We start from the raw sequence: 24,963 nt of genomic DNA, 5'->3' as shown, positions 1-24,963 counted from the left end.
TCCACTCCTCATGCTTGTCTTACGGGTCTAAAATCTGGCTCAAATTTAATGTTCAATCTTAATATCCCTTTATTCGTGAATGTTTTCAAATGCTGACCATAACCTGGAAAATCCACTTTGCTTTTCTCCCTCTAACACCCAGCCATACTTCGATACAGCCATGAAAATGTTCCTTAACTCCTCAGATACTCACCTCTTCATTTATGACTTTCGCACTGAGGCAGGCACTGCAGCAGCTCGCTATGTTATTTTAAGGCTTATCATATATAAATATCTCTTGAAGACATCTTACTCCCCCAATTAAGTTATTCTATTTATTAACCTCATCATCATTAGTGGCAGCAGCAGCAAGAGCTAGAGTAAATAATTCTACCGCCTAAGTGTTCATTTGATGTCAAGCATTTTATGTACACTATCTCTAATCCCTCGATGTAATGCATTATCATTTTATGCATTATTTCTAATCCCTCTAACAGTCTTTTACAGCTGGATGGATCAATGTCACAAACACAGAGCAGGCTGACCCAAAGCCCAAACTCTCCCCACCGTGCAATGCCAATGCCGTCACCACTGTCAAGGTCACACAACTTAGAACATCCTTGGAATTCAATGCATGCATTGGGATTTGACTTGAAAGAATGCAATTTAAAAAAAAGTGTCGAGAGAGCATACCCTTTGACCTAGTAATTCCACATTTGCAAACCTAACAAATAGTAGGAGATGGAGTTAAACAATCTATAAGAGCAGTTAATGCATCTTTATACGAGTATAAAACAAAAATGAATATAAAGGTATAAGAATAGGTGATGGGGGCGCCTGGGCGGCCCAGCGGTTAGGCGTCTGCCTTTGGCTCAGGGCGTGATCCCAGCATTGTGAGATCGAGCCCCACATCAGGCTCCTCTGCTATGAGCCTGCTTCTTCCTCTCCCACTCCCCCTGCTTGTGTTCCCTCTCTCCCTGGCTGTCTCTATGTCTGTCAAATAAATAAATAAAATCTTTAACAAAAAAAAAAAAGAAAAGGTGATGATTCATCAAAATATGGTTCATACATATGGGCATAAAATACATATAAACATTAAAATATATGCTTTCAAATGAATTTTAACTGCATGACAAATACATATAAAAAGTATGATACTCTTGTAGACAAAAGTATGACACAATCGATCCTAAAATTATAAAAAATATATAAAAATATAAAATAGAAATAGAAAGATAGGAAAAGAGGGAAGAGACATACCAAAGTATTTATAATGGTGGGAATATGGATTTAGTGTCTATGTTTTCCTACACTTTTAATGTTTACCTTGTACATTTTCCATAATTGCTTTGACAATTAAAAAAAAAAAAAAAGACCTACACATACTTAACACTTGAAAAACCACACACACGCACACACTGTTAAAGCCAATATTCCCAAACCTAGACATCGGGTATGTATTCTTTCTTTCAAAAGTAACATGACCAAAATAAATAAATAAAAAAGAACATCTCAGTATCATTGACAGTGCTCAAAATATGTCTTGTTCGTTCTTTGTATCTTGTGGCATATTCCTGAAATGTCTACAAGGGTGACTAACTTTGGTTGTCTGAAGTTGTTTTTTGTTGTTGTTAGTTCTGGAAAACGCCAAGTTGCAGGCATTTTATGGCAAGGCTCCCTGACCTAAGGAGCTGCCATTGACTTTAACAGAGAATGAACCGAGACTTTGGGCTCATTACCTCTAAGGGAGCTGATGTGCCGCAGACCACACGGATGAAACGGTCATCATAATCATTGTGTTCAGAGCCACAGTAATGGGAGGTCTGGATGAATACGGCACTTCCAGAGTGTAGTTGTCTCACCCACACGAAATACGTAAAGTCTTCCAGAGCATGACAGAAGAGTAATTGGCTAAATAATAATTCAGCTACTCTGCAAGTGTGAATTAAAAAAAAAAAATGATTCCACTTATGATTGTTGGTTTTAACATATTTGATGGAAAATAAAGGTCATAGTAATGGACCCAGGAAGCACTCAGATGATTTCTCAATAAATGACTATATGATTTTGTTGTACATATATGTAGAGACATATGCACATTTGCAGACACAAAGGCACCTGCCTTACCCAGAGGTCTTCCTCAACTATTCATTACACAGTAAATGCAAGGACTAAAGCATTTAAATGCTCTGAGAAGCTAAAATAGATGTCATAAATCCATATCCTGAAGCTTTTTTACCCAAAAAAAGAAACTGACCAAAACAAGGTAACTCCAAATTTGGCATCTGCTCATACTATTTCAAAAATATATATCCACTTTAAGCCCTTTAGATTATATTTGCTTTCACTTTGCATATATTTTTAAGCAACCTTGGTTATATAATTTCTCAGGCCAGTGCAGATGAGAATCAACAAATTAGATAGAGCATGGTGGCAGCCTGATAAATTTGGCAGAAGCAAAAATGAGAAGTGAAGGCTGTCATTGATGGAGAAGAGAGAAAAAACCAAACAGAAGACTTAAATAAGCTTCGTCTATGGGCATTTAATGTAGAAGGCGTTGCTCTCACTGTACCCGGATAGTTCCCCTCTGTGGCAGGTGAACATAGCTTATGCTTATAATGATACTGAGTCATTGTTCAAAAGTCGTCGTATACTCAAAAATACTGTTACTTTCATTCCATCATTCAGCTGACAGTTTTTGAGACTGATGTATTTCCTTGGCCGTGTGCAAGGCAATGAGGAGATAAAGAGAAAAAAGACACGGCAGTGGATTTTGAAAAGTGGAAGATATAGAGGGAAACATATTTGTAATAGCACAAGAGAACAAAACCTGCTGTAGTAGAGATATACAGAGCTCTCCAGGGGCAATCAGATAGAGTTCGAGGATGCACAGAGTGTATTAGAGAGGATGATTCTCACCACGAAGAAATGTCAATTAGTTAGAAAAGCTATTATATGATATGCTGCATTCCCAGGTATGCCAGAAAAATAAGGCATCATCACTGTGTGTTACAGTGGTCACAAATGGCCAATAAGGCTTATGGAATAAAGCCCACTGCTTTAGAAGAAACAGTGTCTGTGTAGGCAGAGACATTCAGCCTTCAGAGAAGCAGCTTATAATTCATAGACATGATTACATGTATATAGACAGATCTAGGAGCATAACTGGCATTTTAAGACATAAACTGAATGAAGAGGCAATCCTGTCTTCTGGTTTGCTCTTAGCATCCTTAACCCAGCTCTACATGGTACTATGTCACACAGATTAAGTCCTCCATTCTAAACTTGCCCATGAATTCTAGCTGATTTCACTCCTCAGAAACTCTCCAGATTCTTTTCTCTTTCCTTGCATGGTCGATTTTAGCACTTCAATCATAGGCTGCCTTATTTATACTCATTTGATTTCACTTGTGCTTTGCTTACCCTCTCAATGAGGGATTGTGAATTCTCAGACTGAAGGAATTGTTCCTCCCAGGGCTCGTCAGTCTCCCATATCACTCGGCATATCGTTAAAGTACAAAGTATTTACTCAACAAATACACTTACGGAATTTAAAATGAAGATGAAATCTTACCAGTACGGTAAGTGAAATTGCCAAAGCTCTTTTCCCATGGATAAGATGACATTCGGTGCTTCACACTACCGTCGTCAATGGCTTGTCCTCATTGCAGCAGATTGCAAACTCATCCTGCCTACACTTTAAGTTCATCTGACATTTATGTTTTACTTATTGATATCAATTATTACTCTGAAGATTAGTAAGGGGTTCTCAATACCCAGCAGATGCAAATGACAGGAGATTTTCATTTCTCCTCCTTGTAAAATTGGACTGCATAGACGGTTAATAGAAGTCTGGAAATATGTCTAATTGCTAGAGATATTTATATAAGTGCAAAGGAAAGATTTGTGCTGCTAGTGGAACAATCACATTCTGCGTCACGCAACCATTCATAATCTGACTGCAGATCTAGATTATGACTAATATTTGGCTCTAATATTATAGGTGGTTACTGTGGAGGGAATCAGTAAGAGCATAACTGTCATTTCCTTGGAAAAAATTAATCCACAGATGGATCCCAACACCCAGCTGCATTGGTGTCCAAAACTAATGGGGATTTTTGCTAAATAAGGACTGATTCAGCCAAAAAAGGTATACTCTGACTAGAGAAATCTGTATCATGCATCACTCCAGAAAGCACTGAATGCTTTGGAACACTAGGATTTTCCTAATAGGGACAGAGTGAAAAGTCACCCATTAATTAAAATGCACATTTAATTTTTTCCCTCTATAATATGAAGCAGCAGAGTTAATCAATGCTAACATGCATTTACAACGTTTTATTTACTTACAAAGCGTAACCCTTCATTTTCCTTATTTAGGTAAATAATTAAGGTAAAACTTCGATTCAGGCTGGCAAGCAGCTTATTGCAATAACCAATTTTTCTCTAACTTTCTACTTCAAGAAAGAAGCATTGCTGCCTATCAGCCCATGTGGGTAAGAGTGAAGTTGAAAAGAAAGATTAGGATATGTGCATTTATTTTCCCCCTCCCATAACTAAATTTACACAACCAACCATCACCTTCTAACTTTGTGTTCATTTCTTTAAAGACTCTTCTATTACATGAAAGTATCTTGGCCTAGGGTGTACTCAGTTAATTTAGAGTAGAATAATAAAACAATTTCAACCCCTGTTCCAGAGAAATGGCATCCCTTTCTGGGTGACTGATTTTCAAAAAGAGCTCATTACCTGGAAACAAAAATGCTGCGTCTCTGCATTCACATGGGTTGGAAAATTCTTAGCCATCTACAGTGGCACGGATTGAATCATCATAAAGAGAACATACATAATGATTAATTTCCTCTTCCCATTTAGGCTTAATGTGTTTTAAGGGATTAATTGGACCTCTCCCACCTGTTTCTTAGAAGAAATCCATGCAGAAACACGTTTCAGAAGAAGCCCATTGTGGTGGCGTGAGATGTGACTCGTTCTCCTTCCTTTGACTACATAGAGTTTAGCTTGTCTGTCTGCACGTTTTTAGCTTGCGGCTACAGCCTGGGTTTCTATACATCCACCTATTCTGCAGAGTTAATTTAAGCTGTTTAAAAGTAATACATTACTTAATAAATATTAAAGTAGACAGTCGCCTCCCCCACCCCCCACCCCCGCCCCCGTGGTGCGAGGCATTATTCCCCGCATCCAGGGTTTTTAAAGGCAAGACGGTTTCAGGGCTTGGAGGACTGTATAATCTCAGCGAGTGGAACGGCACAGCAATACGTTTGGCTGTCAAAGCAGAGACACCGCACGCATAACTTATTCCACACTTTTCATTTCAGTTATCTCTCTCACACTTGCTGAAGCAGGGTTAAGTACGCATCTGCAAAACCTAGCATATCTCACCAGCACCTCCTAGGGGCCATGTGAGGGTATGAGGCTAGGAAGTGGGTACCCGCGCAGACCCTTTCCTTGAATTGTCAGTTTCACCTCCCCTACACACAAAAGTCCACCCTGTCTGTACCGCCCTGAATACGAGCTAGATTGGCGAAGCAGTTTGGCGACTCTAGGGAGGCCTTTTAGAGGTTTAAATAAACTGCACGAAAGACGCATTTGCTCGCTTGAGGAAATAAACATTACACACACACACAGGAATTTCAAACTCTGTGTGAGGAAGACTCCTAAATATATTGTGTCCTTTAAGAGCAAATCTTCGTTATGACACCACAGTACTCAGAGGTTTATCTACTTACTCCACTTACACACACACACACAGACACACATACAAGACACACACACAGACACACGGACACACAGATTAATCTGTAAAGTTCCAGGATCCAGACGCGGTTAACACGGGAGTTGACAATAGGTTTTTAAAGGGTCTACATGCTCTTGCCTGGTTGCTGGGAATGAGGGCTGGGAGGCGCTGATGCGAGGGCACAGCTGAGTGTCTGTAGGAGTTGCTGTTCCAGAGAATTCATTACTCTAATTGCTCTGATTTTAGATCAGTAGAGCGTGCCGGGCGGTGGTGGAGAAAGAGATTGAAGGCGGACAATGCGAGAGGGAACGAGTCGTTCACCCTTCAGAGAAGTCTAGGCGCTTTGTAAGTAATTCACCAACAGCCCGGAGCAGAAAGAGCCCAGCGGCTCTGCAGTTGCAACAGTTGTGCGCGTCTAAATCCAGCCGGGTTCTGCGCGCCGGTCCCGGTCCCTTTCCCCATTGGATTCGCGGCTCCTCCGCGCCCCGCAGGTTCTGCGGGGAATTCGGGGGGCGTGGGGCTCTGGGTGAGAGCAAGGGGAGAGGGAGACGCGCCGGGGCTGAAATGCAATCCTCCCCGCCTGCAAACGTTTCGCCCGGCCCTGGCACCTCGCGGGCCCCTCGAGGAGCACGCACAGCACAGCCGCTACCGAGGAGAGGAAAAGGGAAGTGTGGGGCTCGGAGAGGGCTAGGAAGCTTTGCCCAAGGCCAGGCTGCAATTAGGCAGCCGCAAAAGCCCGGCCGCGGAGCTTCCCACCTGCTGCTGTCCCAGCTGGGGCGCAACCTCCTCCTCCCCTGCCAGGGCAGGACTCCCAAACCCGGCTCGGAGGGCGGAGGGGGAGGAAGCGGCGGCAGGTTCTCCTCGCTGGCAGCGTCGCGGGCCGCGGGTGTAGCATCGTCCCCTCCCCGCCGCGATTCCCGGGGCCGGCCGTGTGGCCAGGCGCGCTGCGATTGGCCGGCAGAGGCCGGGGGCGGAGCCAGGCGGGCCGGTATCTCAAAAGAGCCCAGGATATTGCAGAGCGCACTGGAGTCCTGGCCAGCGCGCAGCCTTCCCCGGCGCCGGCAAGCTGGGTCTTGGGGATTCTGGTTTGCTTTGGCTCACTCGCTTTTACAAACTACTGGATCTTACATGCCTCTGTACCCCCCACTTCCACTTCATGTCCCCATGCTCCTGCGCCAGCAACAGGTAAGGGCTGCTGTGTGTTTTCTTCCCTCCTTGTCTCCCGCTGCCTGTGTGTGCTGGGGAGTGGACTCGGGCCGCCGTCCCCAACCCTACCCTGCCCCGCTGCTCCAGAGGTGCCCAGCTGTCACGCTGCTCTAGCGCTTACCCACAATGCGGAGTCCCAGATCATGCCTATAGAGTTTGTGTGCGCACCAGAACATCCCCAGAGCTAAAAATACTGAGACATGCTTGGAACAGTTGAGCAATAGAAACAGATTTCGCTGAGCATCTGTTTGTGCTCATAACTTCCAGTGCACCAGCTGTAGCGAGATACTGAGTTTGGAGACAAGGGCGAGGGAGCCTGTGTTCGATTCTCTCTGTAAGGAAGAAAAGAAAAAAAAAAAAAAAGGCGAGGGGGTGGGGAGTGCTTCTAGAGCGCTGGTCTCAAACCTTGGCAGACTTGGGACTCAGCACTAGTCTTGATCCTCGGCGTCTTTTTTTTTTTTTTTCCTTTGTCATTGCTTCAAGTGTAGCGTCGAGTTCCAAACAGAGCGAGCGTCTCAAAGTTGCTTTGCTGGGGAAAGAGAGCGCGAGCCCGAGTTGGATTTGAGCCCGAAGACCGCAAAACTTTCACATCATATGTCACTCTCTCCTAAGCAACGTATTATTCTTAGTAAATAGCATTAGTACCTAAATTGAAGACAGCGTGGTTTCAGGAAAGCACAGTGGTCAAAAAGACTGGATTCTGCAAAAAGATTGCATCATAACATAGACTCGTCATGACAATTGAAAAAAAAAATCGAGATAGGAAATGGGCAGTTTAATGTCTGTGTCTGGATAAGCCTTACCAGTGGGATGGTAACTAGGATGCAGCTGTGAATCCTGGGGATTTTCATAAACTCAGAATTTACCTGTTAGGAAACAAGGCATTGAAAACGTGTTCTGGGTATGCAAAGAATGCATATTGCTTTTTACCACTTGCTTTCTTTTCACATTAATAATCAATATGCTGTTAGATTTCCTCTCACTAACCACTGCCCTAGGTCTGCTATATATTATATTACTTGTACACTTGTTAGCTTTTTCCAGCTCACTTCCACCCCCACCTCAAGTGCTTTATATATATTTGCGAATAGCTGGAAAAATCTCAAGGCTCAGGAGTAAGAGGTGTTACTACAGGGATGGTGAGAGGGGTCAAAGTTAGGGTCAAGGTCATTTAATTTTGCTTTTAACCCCTCTCTTTCCTGTTTTGGTAGCACTTTCTTTAACGTTATTGGTATCCATAGGAATATTTGTTCTAAACGCTTGTGAATTTGGCCTTTTTTTTTTTTTTTTTTTTTTTAAGGACACACATTATTTCTTCAGATGCTCTAGGTGTAGAATCTCTGGGTGGCTGTAGAGTCCTTGTATGACTTCTCAGTAGCATGCAAGACTGGCCACATCTTCACCTGAACAGATAGACCGTTGCAGGGTTTTTTAAATCACCAGCTGTGTATATTTCTCAGCATTTGCAAATGTTGGGTGATGCTACCTGCACCGTTGAGTATTAGATGTTAGAGGGCTCACATAGGGAAATGCCTATCCCTCTGCCCTTCCCCTATTTCCCCTCCCCCCCTTCTGTTTACTGAGCTTCTAAGAGGTTGCTTTGCTAGCAGTTGTGCTCACATAGCAACATGTGCCCAGAGCACACTCAGGCTGGTCTATATGGCGTCAGCTGGGGAGTAACTGCTCTAAGCACTCATTAGCAGACCTCTCTCTCAGCCCAGCACGTTTTCTTTTACTCTCCTTACTTGCTATCCATAGACAGAAACTTTCGTATCCACTGCACACCATGACCATATTATGAGACACGTTTATTCTCATGTATTTGTCATAATTATGGTTTTCTAGTTTTTTTATCACCCATAGTTTTTTTATCACCCAAGTTGGAAATATTTCCTATATGGGAAAAATGAGTTAGATTTCACTCATTTATACAGTGTTATCTCCTTGACCTTGAGTTTATGTATAGCGCTCTCTCTCTTTAACATCTACCTAAGATTGAAATGGCTGAACTATTTTTTTCCATTGCTTATGCTTAATTTTGGCTCAGCCTATAAATAGTCTTAACATGAACAGCACCACATGTAGCCTTTCAATTTTCCAGAAATACTTTCTACCTCATTGGTTATAGCCTGGGTAAAATGATTATTTGTATCTATTAAATTTACATCAGGCCCTTCAATATTTTGGCTCAGAGGGGAATTTACACATTGTTCATCAAATCAAACATGGTCTCTCCTGAATTGCACCCATCAAGGAGTCAGATCACTTAGTGTTCTCATCTCCTCTTAATCGAACGCTTCTCAAAGAATGATTTTGAAGATATGCCTAAAATAAAGTTGCACAAAAGCCCTACTCCTAATGAAAGTTCTTTTCCAGATGCTCATGAATCGGTGATTTTTAGTGAGAGAAAAGCAGGCAAGGAAGTTTTCTGCTCACCTAAAGCCACTGGGGCATGTGGGCAGGTCAGTGAGGAGGGCATTCTCATAATGAAATGTTAAGACAATCACGCCAGCAACTGTGGCAGGCTCCAGATTTTTGCTATGTAGTCAGCTCTCCAAAACACTGAATACACATAATGTGTGTGCACACATATACACACATAAATCTGTTTAGAAGCATATCTATTTGAAGTGACAAAAATGTCCATTGTGCCAAAAAAAAAAAAAAAAAAAATTTCCCCCTTTCCAGGCAGAATGGTAAAATTTCTAAATGGTGCTCCACACGTGGGACAAATTCTGTCATTAACAGTGGAAATAAGACAATAGTCGTTCGATACAGGCTCTGTTCAAACTGGGAAAGGCAGAGAGCTCTTGGTAGGAAGCTGGAATTTTGTGTGTTTTGTGGAATTCAAACTAGTGTCCTGGGGTCAAGATTTTTGGAAGGTCGTAATTCAGTCTTTAGATTTCATATGGTTGTTATGCTTTAATCTGGAAAGAGTGCAGAAATAAGTCAGAAGAAATTTGAAACTGTCTACTCATGGTCCCTAATGGTAACTCAGATGGAAGGATTGTTTTGAATCATGAAAAGGGAATTTCTTGGTGTCAGCTTAGAAGATTCTGAAGTCATTCAGACCTCAAGGATACAAGCACTATTTAAATGAGGCCTCCCCCCCGCCGCCCCCGTCCCCTTTTTTGGAGAGTTCACCTGCATCTGATGTTCTATTATTATCTCTCTCTGGTTTTGCGTAGAAATGCTTGGCAGTTTCTTATGAGCCCAATAATCTGAAATCACCGGTTAAAAAAATTCTTTCCATGTCCAGGATCTAGAACCCTGAGGAATAGGAGTCTTATTTCTTTTGTCCAAGTACAAACTTCATAGGGAAGCAGACAAAACACTGAAGCAGGTGGAAGACTGGGAAGGCACAGTAACTTCTTTTTATAAAGTAATTCAAAGGCACTTTCAAATCGGGCATCATTTACGTGTCAAAAGCTGCCAAAATGTAACACACATTGCAATTTTCACAGATGACTAATCTCAGGAAAAATGTGTTGGGGCACATTCTTGCATAATAACTTGGATAAGGAGGGAGAAGTGAAAAGACTGTAACAAGGCATTTTCAAAGACAATGCACCTTGCCTGTCTTTAAGGGGGTGCGCAAAAACAAGATAAATGACTTGTTTGATTTGTTTGCAGGTGGCTAGGCTGAAATTGGTTCTGTTAACTACTTAATCTCAGTGTGGTTTTGGGGGAGAAAGAAAAAGTGGAATCCTCATTATCAGGGCTTCAGTGAATTTCTGCTCTTTTCCATCTGTTTTCCATCGTCCCCCTTTACTACAGGAGATTGATTGGGTTGTTGGACGAGTGGAGAATCACTTCTGGGTTTTCATTCTATGCTGTATTCATTTTGTTAATTTCTGTTTGATACAGGGAAACACTTTGGACTTTATCTTAGACTTTTGTGAGTCAAGGAAAAGATAGTTTCTTTGGAGTGAAGATGGGAAGTTAAATAGATAGTTTTTATCGAGGTTAGGATGAGGCTGGAGGAGAAAACTGAAAACTATTTGTTCACATTAGGTAAAGGTGAGTGCCTTCTCCATGGGAACCTATAACAAACAGCAGCACTCGAAGTGAAAGTAAGCTGACTGACAATTATGATCTACTCCTACAAAGTTGTCTGTTTGGGAAAACACAGAATTGGACCCACATGAAATGAGTTCCTGCCTTATCTCAATCCGCTAAAGACCTGGTCCTTTGGCACATAGGTGCTTACTTCCTAGCCTGTCATTACACATGGCAGTCCCATCTCTGGAGAATTTCAGGACTCATTGCTAGGCAACAGACTCGCTCTTTATCCCCCAGAGCAAACCTACGCCTTCAAGTCAGAATCACTTGCACTAACAGAGATGTTATCGGGCATTTCTGCAAAGTGGCTGCTTGCAGTGTGAGAAGTGACGAAGCAAGCCCAAACAGTCTCCAGAAATTGGGACCGATGTCAGATCATCATAAGGGCTGTCTGCTCAGTTTTGTTGTTGTTGTTGTTGTTGTTCTTTAATCATTTAAACAAATAGTCTGTGCCTTCTGATTTCCACCATGTCATTGAGGGCTCCAGTATTCTCCCATAATGCACCTGCAACGCCATTAATATTAATATTCTGCCTTGATACGAACTGTTCTCTAGACGTGTCTGAGTTCTCAAAGCCTCGTGACAAACCTTGGACTTAGCAAGTCTCTCTTCTGCTTAATCACTTGGGACCCTAGCAAGTAGAGAAGGCCAGAGAGAATAAGAGAGGTTTATCTGCAAAAATGGAATCGCCTAGATTGCTGGAATAAATACGGGAAAAAGAACCTGAAATTTTGATTAAAAGACTGTCCCAAACAATGAACTCTACTATGTTTAATGACTTTATGTTTTCAGATACAATAAAAATATTTTCAGGCTATAAAGAAATTAAATACCTTATAATTTACTGTCGAGTGTATTTATGTGTATCTGGCTGTGTCTTGCTAGGAAATGTTACCTTAGAGAGTAGAACCCCTTAGTAATGACTTCTTTTCTAATGAATAATGGCATTTTTGTTGTTGTTTTCAGGACATGTACTCTGGATGTCAGCTGAGTCACTGAGGCAGCTCTGCATGTCAGTAGACAGACCTTGGTAGACCCTCAAGGCTCCTGGAAACCCCCATCTCTCCGTATTCTTTTTTGTGTGCGTGTCCTCACTGAACATTCAAAACTGTTTCTCCAAAGGGTTTTGCAAAAACTCAGACTGTTTTCCAAAGCAGAAGCACTGGCGTCCACGGCAGAAGCGATGGGCAGTGTGCGAACCAACCGCTATAGCATTGTCTCTTCGGAAGAAGACGGAATGAAGTTGGCCACCATGGCGGTTGCAAATGGTTTTGGGAATGGGAAGAGTAAAGTCCACACTCGACAACAGTGCAGGAGCCGCTTTGTGAAGAAAGATGGCCACTGTAATGTTCAGTTCATCAACGTGGGGGAGAAGGGACAACGGTACCTCGCCGACATCTTCACCACGTGCGTGGACATTCGCTGGCGGTGGATGCTGGTTATCTTCTGCCTGGCTTTCGTTCTCTCGTGGCTGTTCTTTGGCTGTGTGTTTTGGTTGATAGCTCTGCTCCATGGGGATCTGGATGCATCCAAAGAGAGCAAAGCTTGCGTGTCTGAGGTCAACAGCTTCACGGCTGCCTTCCTGTTCTCCATCGAGACCCAGACAACCATAGGCTACGGCTTCAGGTGTGTCACGGACGAGTGCCCCATCGCCGTCTTCATGGTGGTGTTCCAGTCAATCGTGGGCTGCATCATCGACGCCTTCATCATTGGCGCCGTCATGGCGAAGATGGCGAAGCCCAAGAAGAGAAACGAGACTCTGGTCTTCAGTCACAATGCTGTGATCGCCATGCGAGACGGCAAGCTGTGTTTGATGTGGCGGGTGGGCAATCTCCGGAAGAGCCATTTGGTGGAAGCTCACGTGAGAGCCCAGCTGCTCAAATCCAGAATTACTTCTGAAGGGGAGTACATCCCCCTGGATCAAATAGATATCAATGTCGGGTTTGACAGTGGAATTGACCGCATATTTCTGGTGTCCCCCATCACGATAGTCCACGAGATAGATGAAGACAGTCCTTTATATGATTTGAGTAAACAGGACATTGACAATGCAGACTTTGAAATTGTGGTGATTCTGGAAGGCATGGTGGAAGCCACCGCCATGACCACCCAATGCCGTAGCTCCTATCTGGCCAATGAAATCCTCTGGGGCCATCGCTACGAGCCTGTACTCTTTGAGGAGAAGCACTATTACAAAGTGGACTATTCCAGGTTCCACAAGACTTATGAAGTGCCCAACACTCCCCTTTGTAGTGCCAGAGACTTAGCAGAAAAGAAATATATCCTCTCAAATGCTAATTCATTTTGCTACGAAAACGAAGTTGCCCTCACAAGCAAAGAGGAAGATGACAGTGACAATGGGGTTCCAGAAAGCACCAGTACAGACACACCCCCTGACATAGACCTTCACAACCAGGCAAGTGTCCCTCTAGAGCCCAGGCCCTTACGGCGGGAGTCGGAGATATGACTGCTTCCTTCTCTGGAATATTTTACTTTAAAATAACAGTCTGTTGGTCAAAGGCCCAAAACAGTTATTCAGACGACGGTACTGGTGAAGAGGTGGGTCAAGGCGAGTGGCCACGAGGGACCGAGGCTAGCACAATGGTTTCAAAGAAAGACTGTAAGCTCGGAGATGAACGTAAAGCATTCAACATGCCTCCTCCCCTCCCCCCGTGACCCAATGGCACATACATGTTGTAGAATAAGTTATGGGGTTTTTATGTTTTGTTTTGTGTTTTTACAAAACTTGAACTTGCAGGCAAGCCTTGGTTGGGTATTTGACTAATCCAGAATGCTTCTCTTTAGGGAACAAGAATGTTTTTAATGGCATAACAAAGGCAAGACTCTGCCTTAATTTTTGAAAAGCTGCTAACTACATGAACACAAATTGTATTTTTGTTGCCGTGTAGTTTTTCTCTCGTGTAATTTAAAAGTCAGTGTTGAACTTTGTTGAAAGCTCATGATATGTGCTTCAAAGTGGCAAGTATTTGGCTATTAAGCTGCCAAAATGAGAGCCTGATTTTTTTGAGGCCAGTAATTTGTTTGCTAGAATTGATTTTTTTCTCTCTCTCTCTCTCTCTTTCTCTCTCTCTCTCTCTTTGGTTACATAAGGGCATTATGTAACACTAGCCAAATGGTAGCCTCTGGGTTTTGTTTTTTTTTTTTTCTTCTTCCATGATGTTAATGGGTTATCTCAAATTTTAAGTTACACTACCTAAAATAAATACCAAAGATAATGCACATTTTTGCACAGTGAAGCTTATACTAAAAAGTGATAGAAAGCCCCGCGGCTGCCTTGAAATCAAGAAACAATAACTTTGAACCTCAGCAAGACCTTGAACTGCCCTCTCCTTTTTTCACCTCACTCAGAAAATAGAACATCATACACTCAGAGTCTAGTAAATGTCGTGCTGTTTCAATTTGGCTCTTTCATGCCACTTGTGTATGATAGGGGAAGAAGAAGGGTGAAGTAAGACTCACACCTACACAATCAAAATATCTTTTCTCTCCTGCTTGGTAGGGCTGGCCAAGCCAACGCATAAGGTGAGAGATGGTGATGTGCTCTTCGATTTTTCTGGATTTCCCCTTTTTGCACATTCCAGACTTTATTCCGTAAGATAAGACCTAGGTTGGAGTTAGTCGGCATCCTCAAAAGCTGAGCCACCTAACATGAAAGATGGATAGGTTTAAACCCTTGCGGCTGAATGCATTGCCCCAACTGTCAGGACATTTCCAGCTTGACTCTCGCCTTCGAGAAGATGCCACGCCTGGCCTCTAGGCTGGTTCTCCCGATCAGTCTGTCTGGAGCGAGTCCTACAGTGTCAGGGAGGCTGCAGATGCCAAGGGGGGGAGCCGGCGAGGTGTGGACCGGCCACTTTGATGTAGCACCTCAGCTCAAGTATTCGGGAGGGAGAGGAAAGTGATTTTTTTTTTTTTAATGGTAGAGGGTAGGGATGAAAATGTTGCAGTATTTTGGGGTTAACAAGAGCCATACAAAATATAACACAGCCACAAGTAGAGGGGATAATGATCTGAAAGGGTTATTTCTCCTTTATGTATGCACATTTGAGATTGGATCTGAGCTGATTCTTCTGCCTCTGGAGCCCTAGAGCAGGTGACTAAGGATACATTGTTTTCCCGAAGTCTCTCCTGCCTGGCTGCCTGCCTTGATCGAAACGTTTTTTTTTTTTTTTTTTTTTTCCCCTGCTCTAACTCAATCATGGAACTCTTTTTTTGGTTTAAAGTTCTTTATGTGTGAATTCTGGGGGTTGCTGACTTTTCTTTTTAATTGGAGTCTCAAAATCAACTCTCTTATGGTATTATATCCCTGTATGCCATTAAAAAACACCTTGTTCTGGAATCCTGTATTTTATAAACTGATGTGTGTGATGGTCTCTGGTTCTTGAACACCCATCTCTGAATGCCGTGCCTGCAATAATATGACAGTTTCTGCTGTTCTCAGCCTTCAAAGCCGATGGGTTTGAAAACTGTGGCGTTCTTTTCGTGGAAACCAAGACAGAGATGTCAAGCAAGCTATTTTAAATCCAAATTTAAAGGCAGGTCTGGGAAGTTGTTTAGAGAGTCGGAAGAATTGGGACTGATGGGACGAAAGAATGGACAGAAGAGGGAACAATTCGGCTGTTGAGGGCGAGAGGTTACTGAGGGCTTCAGCTGCTGCTATTTCGATATTTTGCAAAGGAAAATAATCAAACCAAAGAGTATTCAGTGATAATGTAAATTAAATGAAGATGCAGTGGAGCACAGGGTGACCACTAAGAGGGCTCCTCCCAAAACACAACAGTGCTGCCACTTAAAAAGACTTGAGATAGTTGAAAGGGGGTGGGTCTGGGGGCAGGAACGAGGGAGGGAAATCTTTCAACTTCTTTCTGAAAAACAGAAAAAAAAATCTAAAATTTCTGGTGCACAGGTTTTTGTTTTTGTTTTGTTTTGTTTTGTTTTCCAAGAAAATTTTGCAGAAGCTATGTTTTTAAAGTGTACATTTTATAAAGTTTATCAGATATTTTCATATTTAAAGCCAAATGTAAATAGAAGTCTGTAAAAGAAAAAAAAATTGCCATAGAAAGTATAATTTCAGTGCAGCAATTTCGGAGAGCTAGTACCTCTATGCTACCGGTTAGCATGGTTTTAGCAAATATTTACCAGCCTTATAAGGTTCGTATTGCTATGTTCTGTTATTTATTTCAGCATGGACTGTTCATTTGAAAGCTTTTTCTAGTTATTAGTATTTTAACAATTACAAGCTTTAAATGGCAATTTTTTTTTTTTTTTTTTTTTTTTTTGTCAAGAGCCAAGACACAGGTAATGCACAACATTTTTTTGTTCCATTTTACCTTCAAAACATTTGTCCTTATTGACTGGGTCTCCTTAATTAGTGCATATGCATCATTAGAATGAAGTCAGAGGAGACTCGCCGTGAATATCTGGGGTCTATTCCCAGCTACGTGTTGCTTCTCTATTGCAAGCAAACCCCCGTTGAATTTACTTAGGAATTACTCCCTTTTAAAGAATTTTTGCTCGTATCTGGATGGGCATTATATTTTTGGGAGGAGGCATAGATTCCTGGTTATCCTATTTTTAAATAAAAGATAGACAAAGTGAATTCTATTTTGACTATTGAGAATGGAATAGTTTTCTATCCCTCTAAGAGTATACTTGAATCAGACATTGTAAGGATGTCAATATAGCACTGTAGCCATTTCCAAATTCCTGGAGAAAGTCTGTTTTACCTTTTTTTAAAAAAACAAGCAAACAAACAAAAAAAACTATTCATGCATTATTTCTTCTCTTCACTTCCTTTCTTCCCTGTGAGCCCCCACCCCAAACCTTGACTGTCTATTCGATGACCTCGATCCCCCGAATCATGTCCCCATGCAAGTGACAAATGTCAGCTCATGTTTTATAATAAGCCACTCAGCAAAGGCAAAAAGCTTGTTCTGAGAAGCAGGGTGAGTTCTTTTTCACTCTGTGTCTAATAATGTTAGGGCGAAAACGAAAAGTGTTGCATAGTCCCCCCCCGGCCCCCCAACTAGAATCCCCTTTCTAGTTCTGTTGGGTTTCAGCTCTGGGCTCTGGCGAGTTGAAAACAGCCCCGGCCTTTGACAATCGTGGATAGTTATTATTTTCCCGTTTGCCGTCTTTTTGTATCTAAAAGTCTTCCTGTTGTACTGCACAAACCATGGATTGTACATATTTTTATATATTATGTCTTATTTTATTATTTCTAAATAAAAAATTAAAAAATTGAAGACAAATGGGCGCAAGAATTTGCGGGCTTGCTGTCTGGTTACTGTAACATTGCTGAGATGCGGAGCCAATGTTCCCCAAGCCCAGGACGGAGACGCCGATAGTGGGGATGAATAGAGCCATAGACGTGGCTGGACGGGGAGGTGTGGTGCGGTGGCCGATTAGCTTAATCCAAGTTAGAGGAAGTCAAGCTCATATTTTGTTTTTGGACGGAGTGGCAGAGGTAGAGAGAGGGTAGAAAACAAGCCAGCAAACACCACCGACAGGTATTCTAAGCTTTAGATTTAGAGTCACTGTTTAACGATAATAGTTATCCTTTATGGAGCCCTAAACTCCGTATAGGGTTCTGGCTTACATGTTATCTCAATCCCGACCCTCCCCCCGCCCTGCCAAGTTAGGATAGTGTTCTTCTTTTATCGTAAGTCAGAAGTTGATAGAGGTGTTCTGTAAAGGGCCAGACGGTAAATATTTTTGGCTCTGCCCAACAGAGGGTCTGTCTCCATTCTGCTCTCGGAGTGCAAAAGCAATCACTGATAATAGGAAAACAAATGACGCGGCTGTGTTTCAATAAAACTTTACTTATAACTACAGGTGATGGGCCAGATTGGGCCCACGGCCTGTAATTCATCCACCCCTGGTATAGAGGAAACCGAGGCTGGGTTTAAAGCTAATAAGCCATGGAGGTGGTACCCAAATTCAGGTTTTACGGGCCTCCATACTTAGTTTCATCCACTAACCTGAATATTGTTTCAGGACACAAAGTTGCCAGGGCTATGTGGTCTCAGAGCAAATGCCACTTCTTCCAGCAGATTTGGACTAACTTCACTGTTGTTTCATGATTGGAAATCTTGAGAAAATCTACGATCTTGAAATATGGGTTGCTCCTTAATATTTTTCCTTTAACAAATACTCATGTGGCATTAACTGTGTTTCAAGCACGGTTCTAGATTCTTTCTAAGTATTAAGTAATTTAACCTTGACAGCAACTCTATGGAGTAGGCAGTGTTACCTATCCTCATTTAAGAAATGAGGAACCAGGGGCGCCTGGGTAGCGCAGTCGTTAAAAGCGTCTGCCTTCGGCTCAGGGCGTGATCCTGGCGTTCTGGGATCGAGTCCCACATCAGGCTCCTCTTCTGGGAGCCCGCTTCTTCCTCTCCCACTCCCCCTGCTGTGTTCCCTCTCTCGCTGGCTGTCTCTCTGTCACATAAATAAATAAAATCTTTAAAAAAAAAAAAAAAAAAAAAAGAAATGAGGAACCAGGACCAGAGACGTTGAGCGCCTTGTGCAAGTACGCACAGCAAGTAGTTATGAGAGCTGAGTTTTCAACTGAGGCCATTTAGCTGTGCTTTTGCCAGTATTCTATGCTTTCCATTTGGAGGCATTCTTGGTAAAACTTTCACCATTTACCCCAAGGCCTTTCTGCTTCTTAGTTTTATAAAATTTTCCTAGGTGATGAAATTGCATTGTTTCTCCACACAAGACACATGAGCCCAGGATTCCCCCCTCCTTCAAAACCTGCTCCCCCATTTCTCATCCCTTTCTTGGAGAGAAGGAACAACTCACAAAGGGTAGACTAATGACAAATTTAAGCACTGGTTCCGGGACTTGGGTAAATTTCAAACTTCAGATTAATTTCAATTAACCAAGAATTGCTTAGTCCTGACTCCAGGCAAAACCACAAAGCCCTGTTACTAAGCAGGTTGCAGGCACCCTACCACATCATACACTTCTGCTTTCTTCCCACTGCAGGGAGCCAAAATTGTAACATGAGCTTCTTGGTGATTGATCCCACGGAGCAAGATATATAATGGTACCTCCTGGCAGTGAGTTGAATGCAATATGGGCCTCACCTCTACTTTTTAAAAGTTGTTATTACATATATATGCAAAAAGAAAAGGCAGGGGTGGTCTTTCAGAGTCCTTCTGCTCAGGCTTCTTTTCAGTGGCAGTCAAACAAAACCTCCAACTACCGTCCTTTGGAAGCAGCAGCAGCCCAGATCACACTTGCAAAGAAGAAAACAAATTTCCCTCTAGAAATTTCCATCTTAGAGCTGGCAGAACGGATTAAGTCAATCAGATTTCCTTCCCCAATTTAAATAAATTTATGCATAAATAAATGACGGCTAGCTCTACCCACTTTAACTGAAGAACCAAGTCCATGATCAGCATATTTTAAGAACCCAGTCTTTTTTTTTTTTTTTCCCAAAATAGTTCAGGTCAAGGACTCTGGTGACCTGATGATTTGATCCACTCCGTGAGGATTGTTATCATGCCTTGAAAAATGGCATAATTACAAGGTAATACCTGCAAGGCCCCTCACAATAATACTACCACAGTGACCGCTTCCGGGACAGGGTGACCACCTGTCCTGGTTTGCCCGGGACAGAGGGGTTTCCCTGGATGCAAGGCTCACAGTGCTAAAACTGGGAACGTTCTGGGCAAACCGGGATGAGTCAGTCCCCTAGTTTGGAAGCTCAGAGGAGTGGAGTGTTGGGGAATGAAGGGAGAGAGACAGTTAAGAAGAACGTGGAAGGGGAGGAGTTTAAAATCCAACACAAGAGTGTTATTAACTCATAAGAATAATAATGATGAATAATTACCTCTAAGTGGCTTTCTCCAAATAACTGAAAGTTGTTGCCTCAAGGGCATCAATTGTTTTGGAGGAATGGTTTTCTAAAATATTACACAATTCTCTGCTTATTTAAAAAAAATGATATGTATTATTTAATGTTTCCTTGTGCAACGCAAGCTAATAGGTGCTGCTCTGCTTGGTGGGATGTGCTTGTAAATTTTGTCCATGAAATCATCAGCTGCTGTTCCGCCCGTTGCCAGTCTCCTAGCGTCATTTAGGTCTTTTCTTCCCATCAGCGGTGCCCAGAAAATAAGATAATCCATTCTAAGGACTATATGATGAACATCAGAATGCCAGGCAAATCAGGAAAGGCACAGATGAGACAAGAATGTCTGGCTTGCACGGAGGGATTTCATGGTGACGGTACTCATTTCAGAGTTTTTTTGTTTTGTTTTGTTTTGTTTAATTTCAGGCTTCAGATTATATGCTGAGAGGTTGAGGCTAAGGGGTTTGGCTTCTTGACCAAATATTTATTGAGGAATTCCGATACGGTGCGGATTATTCAGGTTTCTATATGGACTTGGTCTTCCTTAGATCCGAGTTTAAAAAATGATTGGTTAAGATGGATCGTCATTTTTGTCTGGCAACCGAGAAAAGCAGTGGCGTTTTAGATGTGAGAAATTTCCGTGGGACAACAGTAGCTACCGGTCACTGAGTACTGCCGCCGCACTACACAAACATAGAATTCTTGCCCTCCATATGCAGGAATCCTCACTTCATTCAATATTTTTTTCAGGGATGTTGCCATGGAGTCAAATACTTTCGCAACACCTTATTGGGAATTGCTTAAGTTGGTTTTGTGAAAACTCTGCTCCCAACGATGCTGTTCTTTCACTTCCTACTGAATGACCGCTCTGACCCCAGTCTCCGTGGAGATTAGGTCTGTGGACTCATTTGCCTTCGCACCTCCCCAATCCTGACACATGGGCAGAAAAACATCCCTTGGGCAAGTGTCTGGGTTCACTCCTGCTTAACAAACAGATGAACCAAATCTCACATTGTAGACTTTTATTTGGCTTTTGTTTTTCGAATTTTTGCAAATATATACTTCCACCTCTAAAGCCCTAGTTGAACAATTTTTCTTTGATCCTGCAGAGTGTTCCCCTAACAGGTTACGAGAGTTTCTTTTAAAATATATAAATAACTGCATTAGGGGTTTAGACGCAGACCCGTAACGACGGATTATTTACCAATAGCGACATGTCAAAGGCAAGTGTGCACCCATCCCTAACAAGATACTCTTGGCAAACGCGCTCTCAGGTGGCAGCCATTCATACAAAAACCAGGAAAAGTTGAATCCACCCCTCAGAGATGTTCTTCATTTCTGTCAGAAGCTCTTTTGGTGGCCATAAGATCAACAGCACTCCTCCCTGCCTCTTCCAGAAGCAGCCCAAAGTTGCAGCCTGCGTGGCTCGCTCGGGCTCATTCAGTCAATGAGGCAGCTCAATAGATGCCCCAGGGTTGCCATAGAAACTGCAAGGAGCATCAAAGCACCTTCTCCTGCATCCTCTTTAATTTCATCTGAGTGACTTTATTCAAGAACCAAAAATAAAACGTGCACAAGGATGTAATTATTTAAAAAGCCGTGTTCAATTATAAATACAGTATGTACTTTGGCCCCAGTCTACAGCTGGCTCCTCCCTTCTATTTTGAGACATTTGAACTATTCAAATAGGAGTCTTCATTTAAGGTTTAATTGAAGGGAGCCCACAGTTGCCAAGATAAGGAGGATGAGGCTGTCTTTTGAATTTCTACCTTTTCCCAGCTCATACTGGATATCGGAATGTGAAGTCTTTTAAAAGAGGGTCCGTTTCTAGGGTCTGTTCATTCGTATGAGGCCACCTGGACTCACCAGGACCTACTGAAATTGCTCTACCTTCAGCATTCCCTGGTCTAAAACATCCTATAGGTCTATGATCATTGTATAGGTTTAATAAAAGGAAGTGGACAGACAGGAGAATCCCAAAAAAGCAATTAGTGGAGAAGCTAGCTAACAAAATTCTTCTTCTTTTTCTTCTTCTTCCACCTTCCCCCCCCCAATCCTGTTGCTACTTGCAATACACAGCTCCTTTCACAATGAGGAGGTGGAGGAGGGAGACACACAGACCTCAACGGCAGTCCTATTGCAATATTCACCTAGGAGCAAGGGTCAGAACTACAGAGGCAGCCCCTGCTCTTTACCCATTCTGATGGGCTGATGGATTAAATTTGCTGGAAGAAAAAAGTGACCTCTTCTCCCTACTCTCCTGTTCTGGAAACAAGGCAATCCTGAATCTACCTGCTGGCATGATTTGAAAAGTGTCTAGGTTGCTATTTCCTGCCAGTGATTTGCATGAAGTGGTGTGCAATATGGAATTTACTTAAAAAGGAAAATGCGAAGGTACGAGATGTGTCTCATAAGCAAGAATGCAGCCTTATTTGTTGTCTGTGTATATGCCCGTGAGTACGTTCTCTTGATTTGAAGGATTAGGTATATACGCTCGCACCATTTTACATGGTGTGTGGGCCCTGCGCTGAGCTTCTCGGCAAGGCCAAGAAGTTCTTTCTATGAATAAGATATGAAAGAACATCCCCCTTTTGGAGAGATGGCCGCCTGCAGGTAAAACCTGTGGCTGGTTCAGCTGGTGCTATCTGCAAAACCAGGCTGCAAAACCAAGCATCTACATGCTTGCAAAAAATATGGAGCTAAAGAACGTGCTTGGGAATCTAAGGTTGGAAATGTTTACTTTCAGGAACCTGGAATTCTCAGACCTTTGTACCTAGAGGTATGTAACAACTACCCAGAGGAGGTGCTTCCTCGTCCATCTTAGTGATTATACAAGATAAAAAGAAATCTGCGCGGTTACGAAGTTGGTCCTTTCTAACAAGGAGGGTCTTGCTATCACATGGTCAGTTGTTTTACTTTGCATCTTTATGGGTTTCCGGAGGTAAGAAGAGTCAAGTCTGGCTGGGCACTCCTAGTGAAGGGGGAGGGGGAAGAGAAAAAAGTCCTTATAGACATAGGACCTGCAAGACGAGTTAGATGTTTGTTTTGGGGTTTTTTGTTTGCTCGCTTGTTTTTGTTTTCTTTCGTAGGCTGAAAACCCCTACTCAACCTCCCATATGAAATTTTCTGCAAAGCCCGCATTGCTTAATAATGGGTCTTTAAATCATTTTGGAAAGACTCAAAGAGGAATTGAATTCTAGTTGTGGGTTGATGTGGGGAAAACAAAAGCAGACCAACACCAACAACAGCAAATAAAACCCAGAAACAGTCCATCTGAACTCAGGGCCAAACAGATTTTTAAAGCTGTGTTTGAGGAACCTCTGAGTGGTTATTACCTGCCTCTGGGTACAAAGGTCTGAGAATTCTAGATTTTAGAATCCAGTTACTTTTCACTTTTGAGCCTTGGTTTGTTCATTGAAAAAGAAGAACAAAAATAGAATTTTGTGAGATTTAAAAGGAGCTAGTTTTTGTAAGAGTGCTTGATGATTTGAAGTACCGTATTGTGTTAGTTTTGTATTTGTAGTAGCAATTTTTTAAATTTTCTAGTATAGATCTTTACTCCAAATTCAAAACATTTGTCCATCTCCCCTTCCCCGTGCCCCCCCCCCAAAAAAAGAGGAAGAAAAAGGAAAGAAAAAAAGAGAAAGAAAAAGAAAATTGCCCTTTCTCATTCTGGACACATTCACCAAGCATCCAGCACCCAGAACTATGAGGTAGGTTGGAGATTCAAAGGTACTCTTTTCTAAGAGCTTGCAGTGGTCTGAGGGGGCATGAGAACAACAATCACAGTAAACTAATTTTAGATTTCTATATTTGTGCTCTGATCTTAGCAATCAGGCCAAAAGACCTCCAATGTGTCTGTGCAAGAGACGTAAGCATACTCTTCTCCACCCTTGCTGAGAAAATCTATGGCATTACCTATCATGTTATATCATAGATACTAAATGCCAACGTGTTTTTTTTTTTTTTTTTTTTTGTACTGGAGTTTATAAGGTTGGAGTTTATGCACCTGGACCCTGGCACTACGGGAAGGAAAGGCGTTGTTCTTGGCAAAATGCTCAGTAACAAACCTATCAGATTACAGAGTGGATTTCCTTTATCTTGGGGCATTGGACTCTATTCAGGGGGCAAGAAGAATAGGATTTCACAGCTTGTTAAGACATGCTAGTTATTTCTTATTCTCGTCCTTTCCGAGAGAAGAGTGTAGTCTCCTGGCATACCTCCTAGTAGGGTCAATGCCCAAACAAGAAACGCATTAGGTGCCCCAGATGCCTTCTGCTGAACAAAATGGCTTCACTGGCCCAAAACACAGCAAGCTCTTCCTGGAACTTGTAGCCACACTAGAGTAGCCTTGCTCTGCCGCAGAGGACTGGTGACGTTTCTGTCAGGGTTGGTTGTATAGGAAAGCCTCCTCTCTCCATCTCGGTGTCTAAAGCGATTTCCCCTCATTTGATTCCAAAGGATTCTCTATCACTTCCTTACAGATTTTTTTTTTCCTCTCACTGCTCTCATCAAATCATTTGGCAAGCCAAATCACTAAATTTTCGTGTCACTGAAATCTTTCTGGAAAATCTGCTAACGCGAACCATTTATTTTCCTTTGACAAATTCTTTTAAAAGGAAAGCAGTATTCCTGACAAGGAGTTATGAGGGAGCTCATTTTGCCCATCACCCACACCCTACCACGTGCACACACCCCCACCCACCCACACCCACACCCACGACCACAGGCACCCCCCTGCGTATGCACCAATAAAACTCCACTCACTCCATTTACTCCCAGAGTGCTCACTTTTAAGGTGTCTCTCTTGCGATATTGGTTAAGATCAAAAGGGAAATCCAGCCTAGAAACGGCACAAACATCGCATAACTCGGATCATTTAGCCGGAGTTATTTATTGTTTGTCATATGTGTTACAGTTACAAGAAAGCGAAAAGTAATAACAGTGGGATTGTGGGTGATTCTCACTTTTTGGTTTATAATGTATTTACAATTTCCACAACTTTCCAATGAAAATATATGATTGTTTTAGTTCTTGTGCAAGACATGAACACAGGGCTCATTTTTCCCATTCTTTTTT

General features: G+C 42.4%; 1 protein-coding gene across 2 annotated transcripts; it reads left to right on the top strand.

Annotated features, from left to right (window-relative positions):
• The first annotated feature begins 6,781 nt into the window (after positions 1 to 6,781).
• KCNJ2 (potassium inwardly rectifying channel subfamily J member 2) lies at positions 6,782 to 24,548 on the top strand. 2 transcript variants are annotated; one of them, XR_005837338.1, is made up of 4 exons: positions 6,782 to 6,919; positions 11,970 to 13,419; positions 20,635 to 20,778; positions 21,964 to 24,548. XR_005837338.1 is itself a non-coding variant. In XM_008693693.2 (3 exons), exons 2-3 carry the CDS (start codon positions 12,187 to 12,189, stop codon positions 20,686 to 20,688), a joined length of 1,287 nt encoding a protein of 428 aa, XP_008691915.1. In that variant the 5' UTR covers positions 6,782 to 6,919; positions 11,970 to 12,186; the 3' UTR covers positions 20,689 to 20,959. The 2 variants fall into 2 exon arrangements, 1 of the variants encoding a protein (XP_008691915.1); XM_008693693.2 differs by lacking the exon at positions 21,964 to 24,548 and having other exon boundaries at positions 20,635 to 20,959.
• The last annotated feature ends 415 nt before the right edge of the window (positions 24,549 to 24,963 follow it).

This window comes from Ursus maritimus, unplaced genomic scaffold (assembly GCF_017311325.1).
Source record: "Ursus maritimus isolate PB19 unplaced genomic scaffold, ASM1731132v1 scaffold_24, whole genome shotgun sequence".
NCBI classification, from domain to species: domain Eukaryota; kingdom Metazoa; phylum Chordata; class Mammalia; order Carnivora; family Ursidae; genus Ursus; species Ursus maritimus.
Note: the sequence above shows the minus strand (reverse complement) of the source record. Positions and strands in the feature narration are given on the sequence as shown.

Excerpts from the sequence above, each read along its gene's own strand:
- KCNJ2 (XM_008693693.2), top strand. The coding sequence starts at position 12,187 with ATGGGCAGTGTGCGAACCAACCGCTATAGCATTGTCTCTTCGGAAGAA. Across the intron at positions 13,420-20,634 it reads ACATAGACCTTCACAACCAG|GGATGTTGCCATGGAGTCAA; the intron begins GCAAGTGTCCCT and ends TATTTTTTTCAG.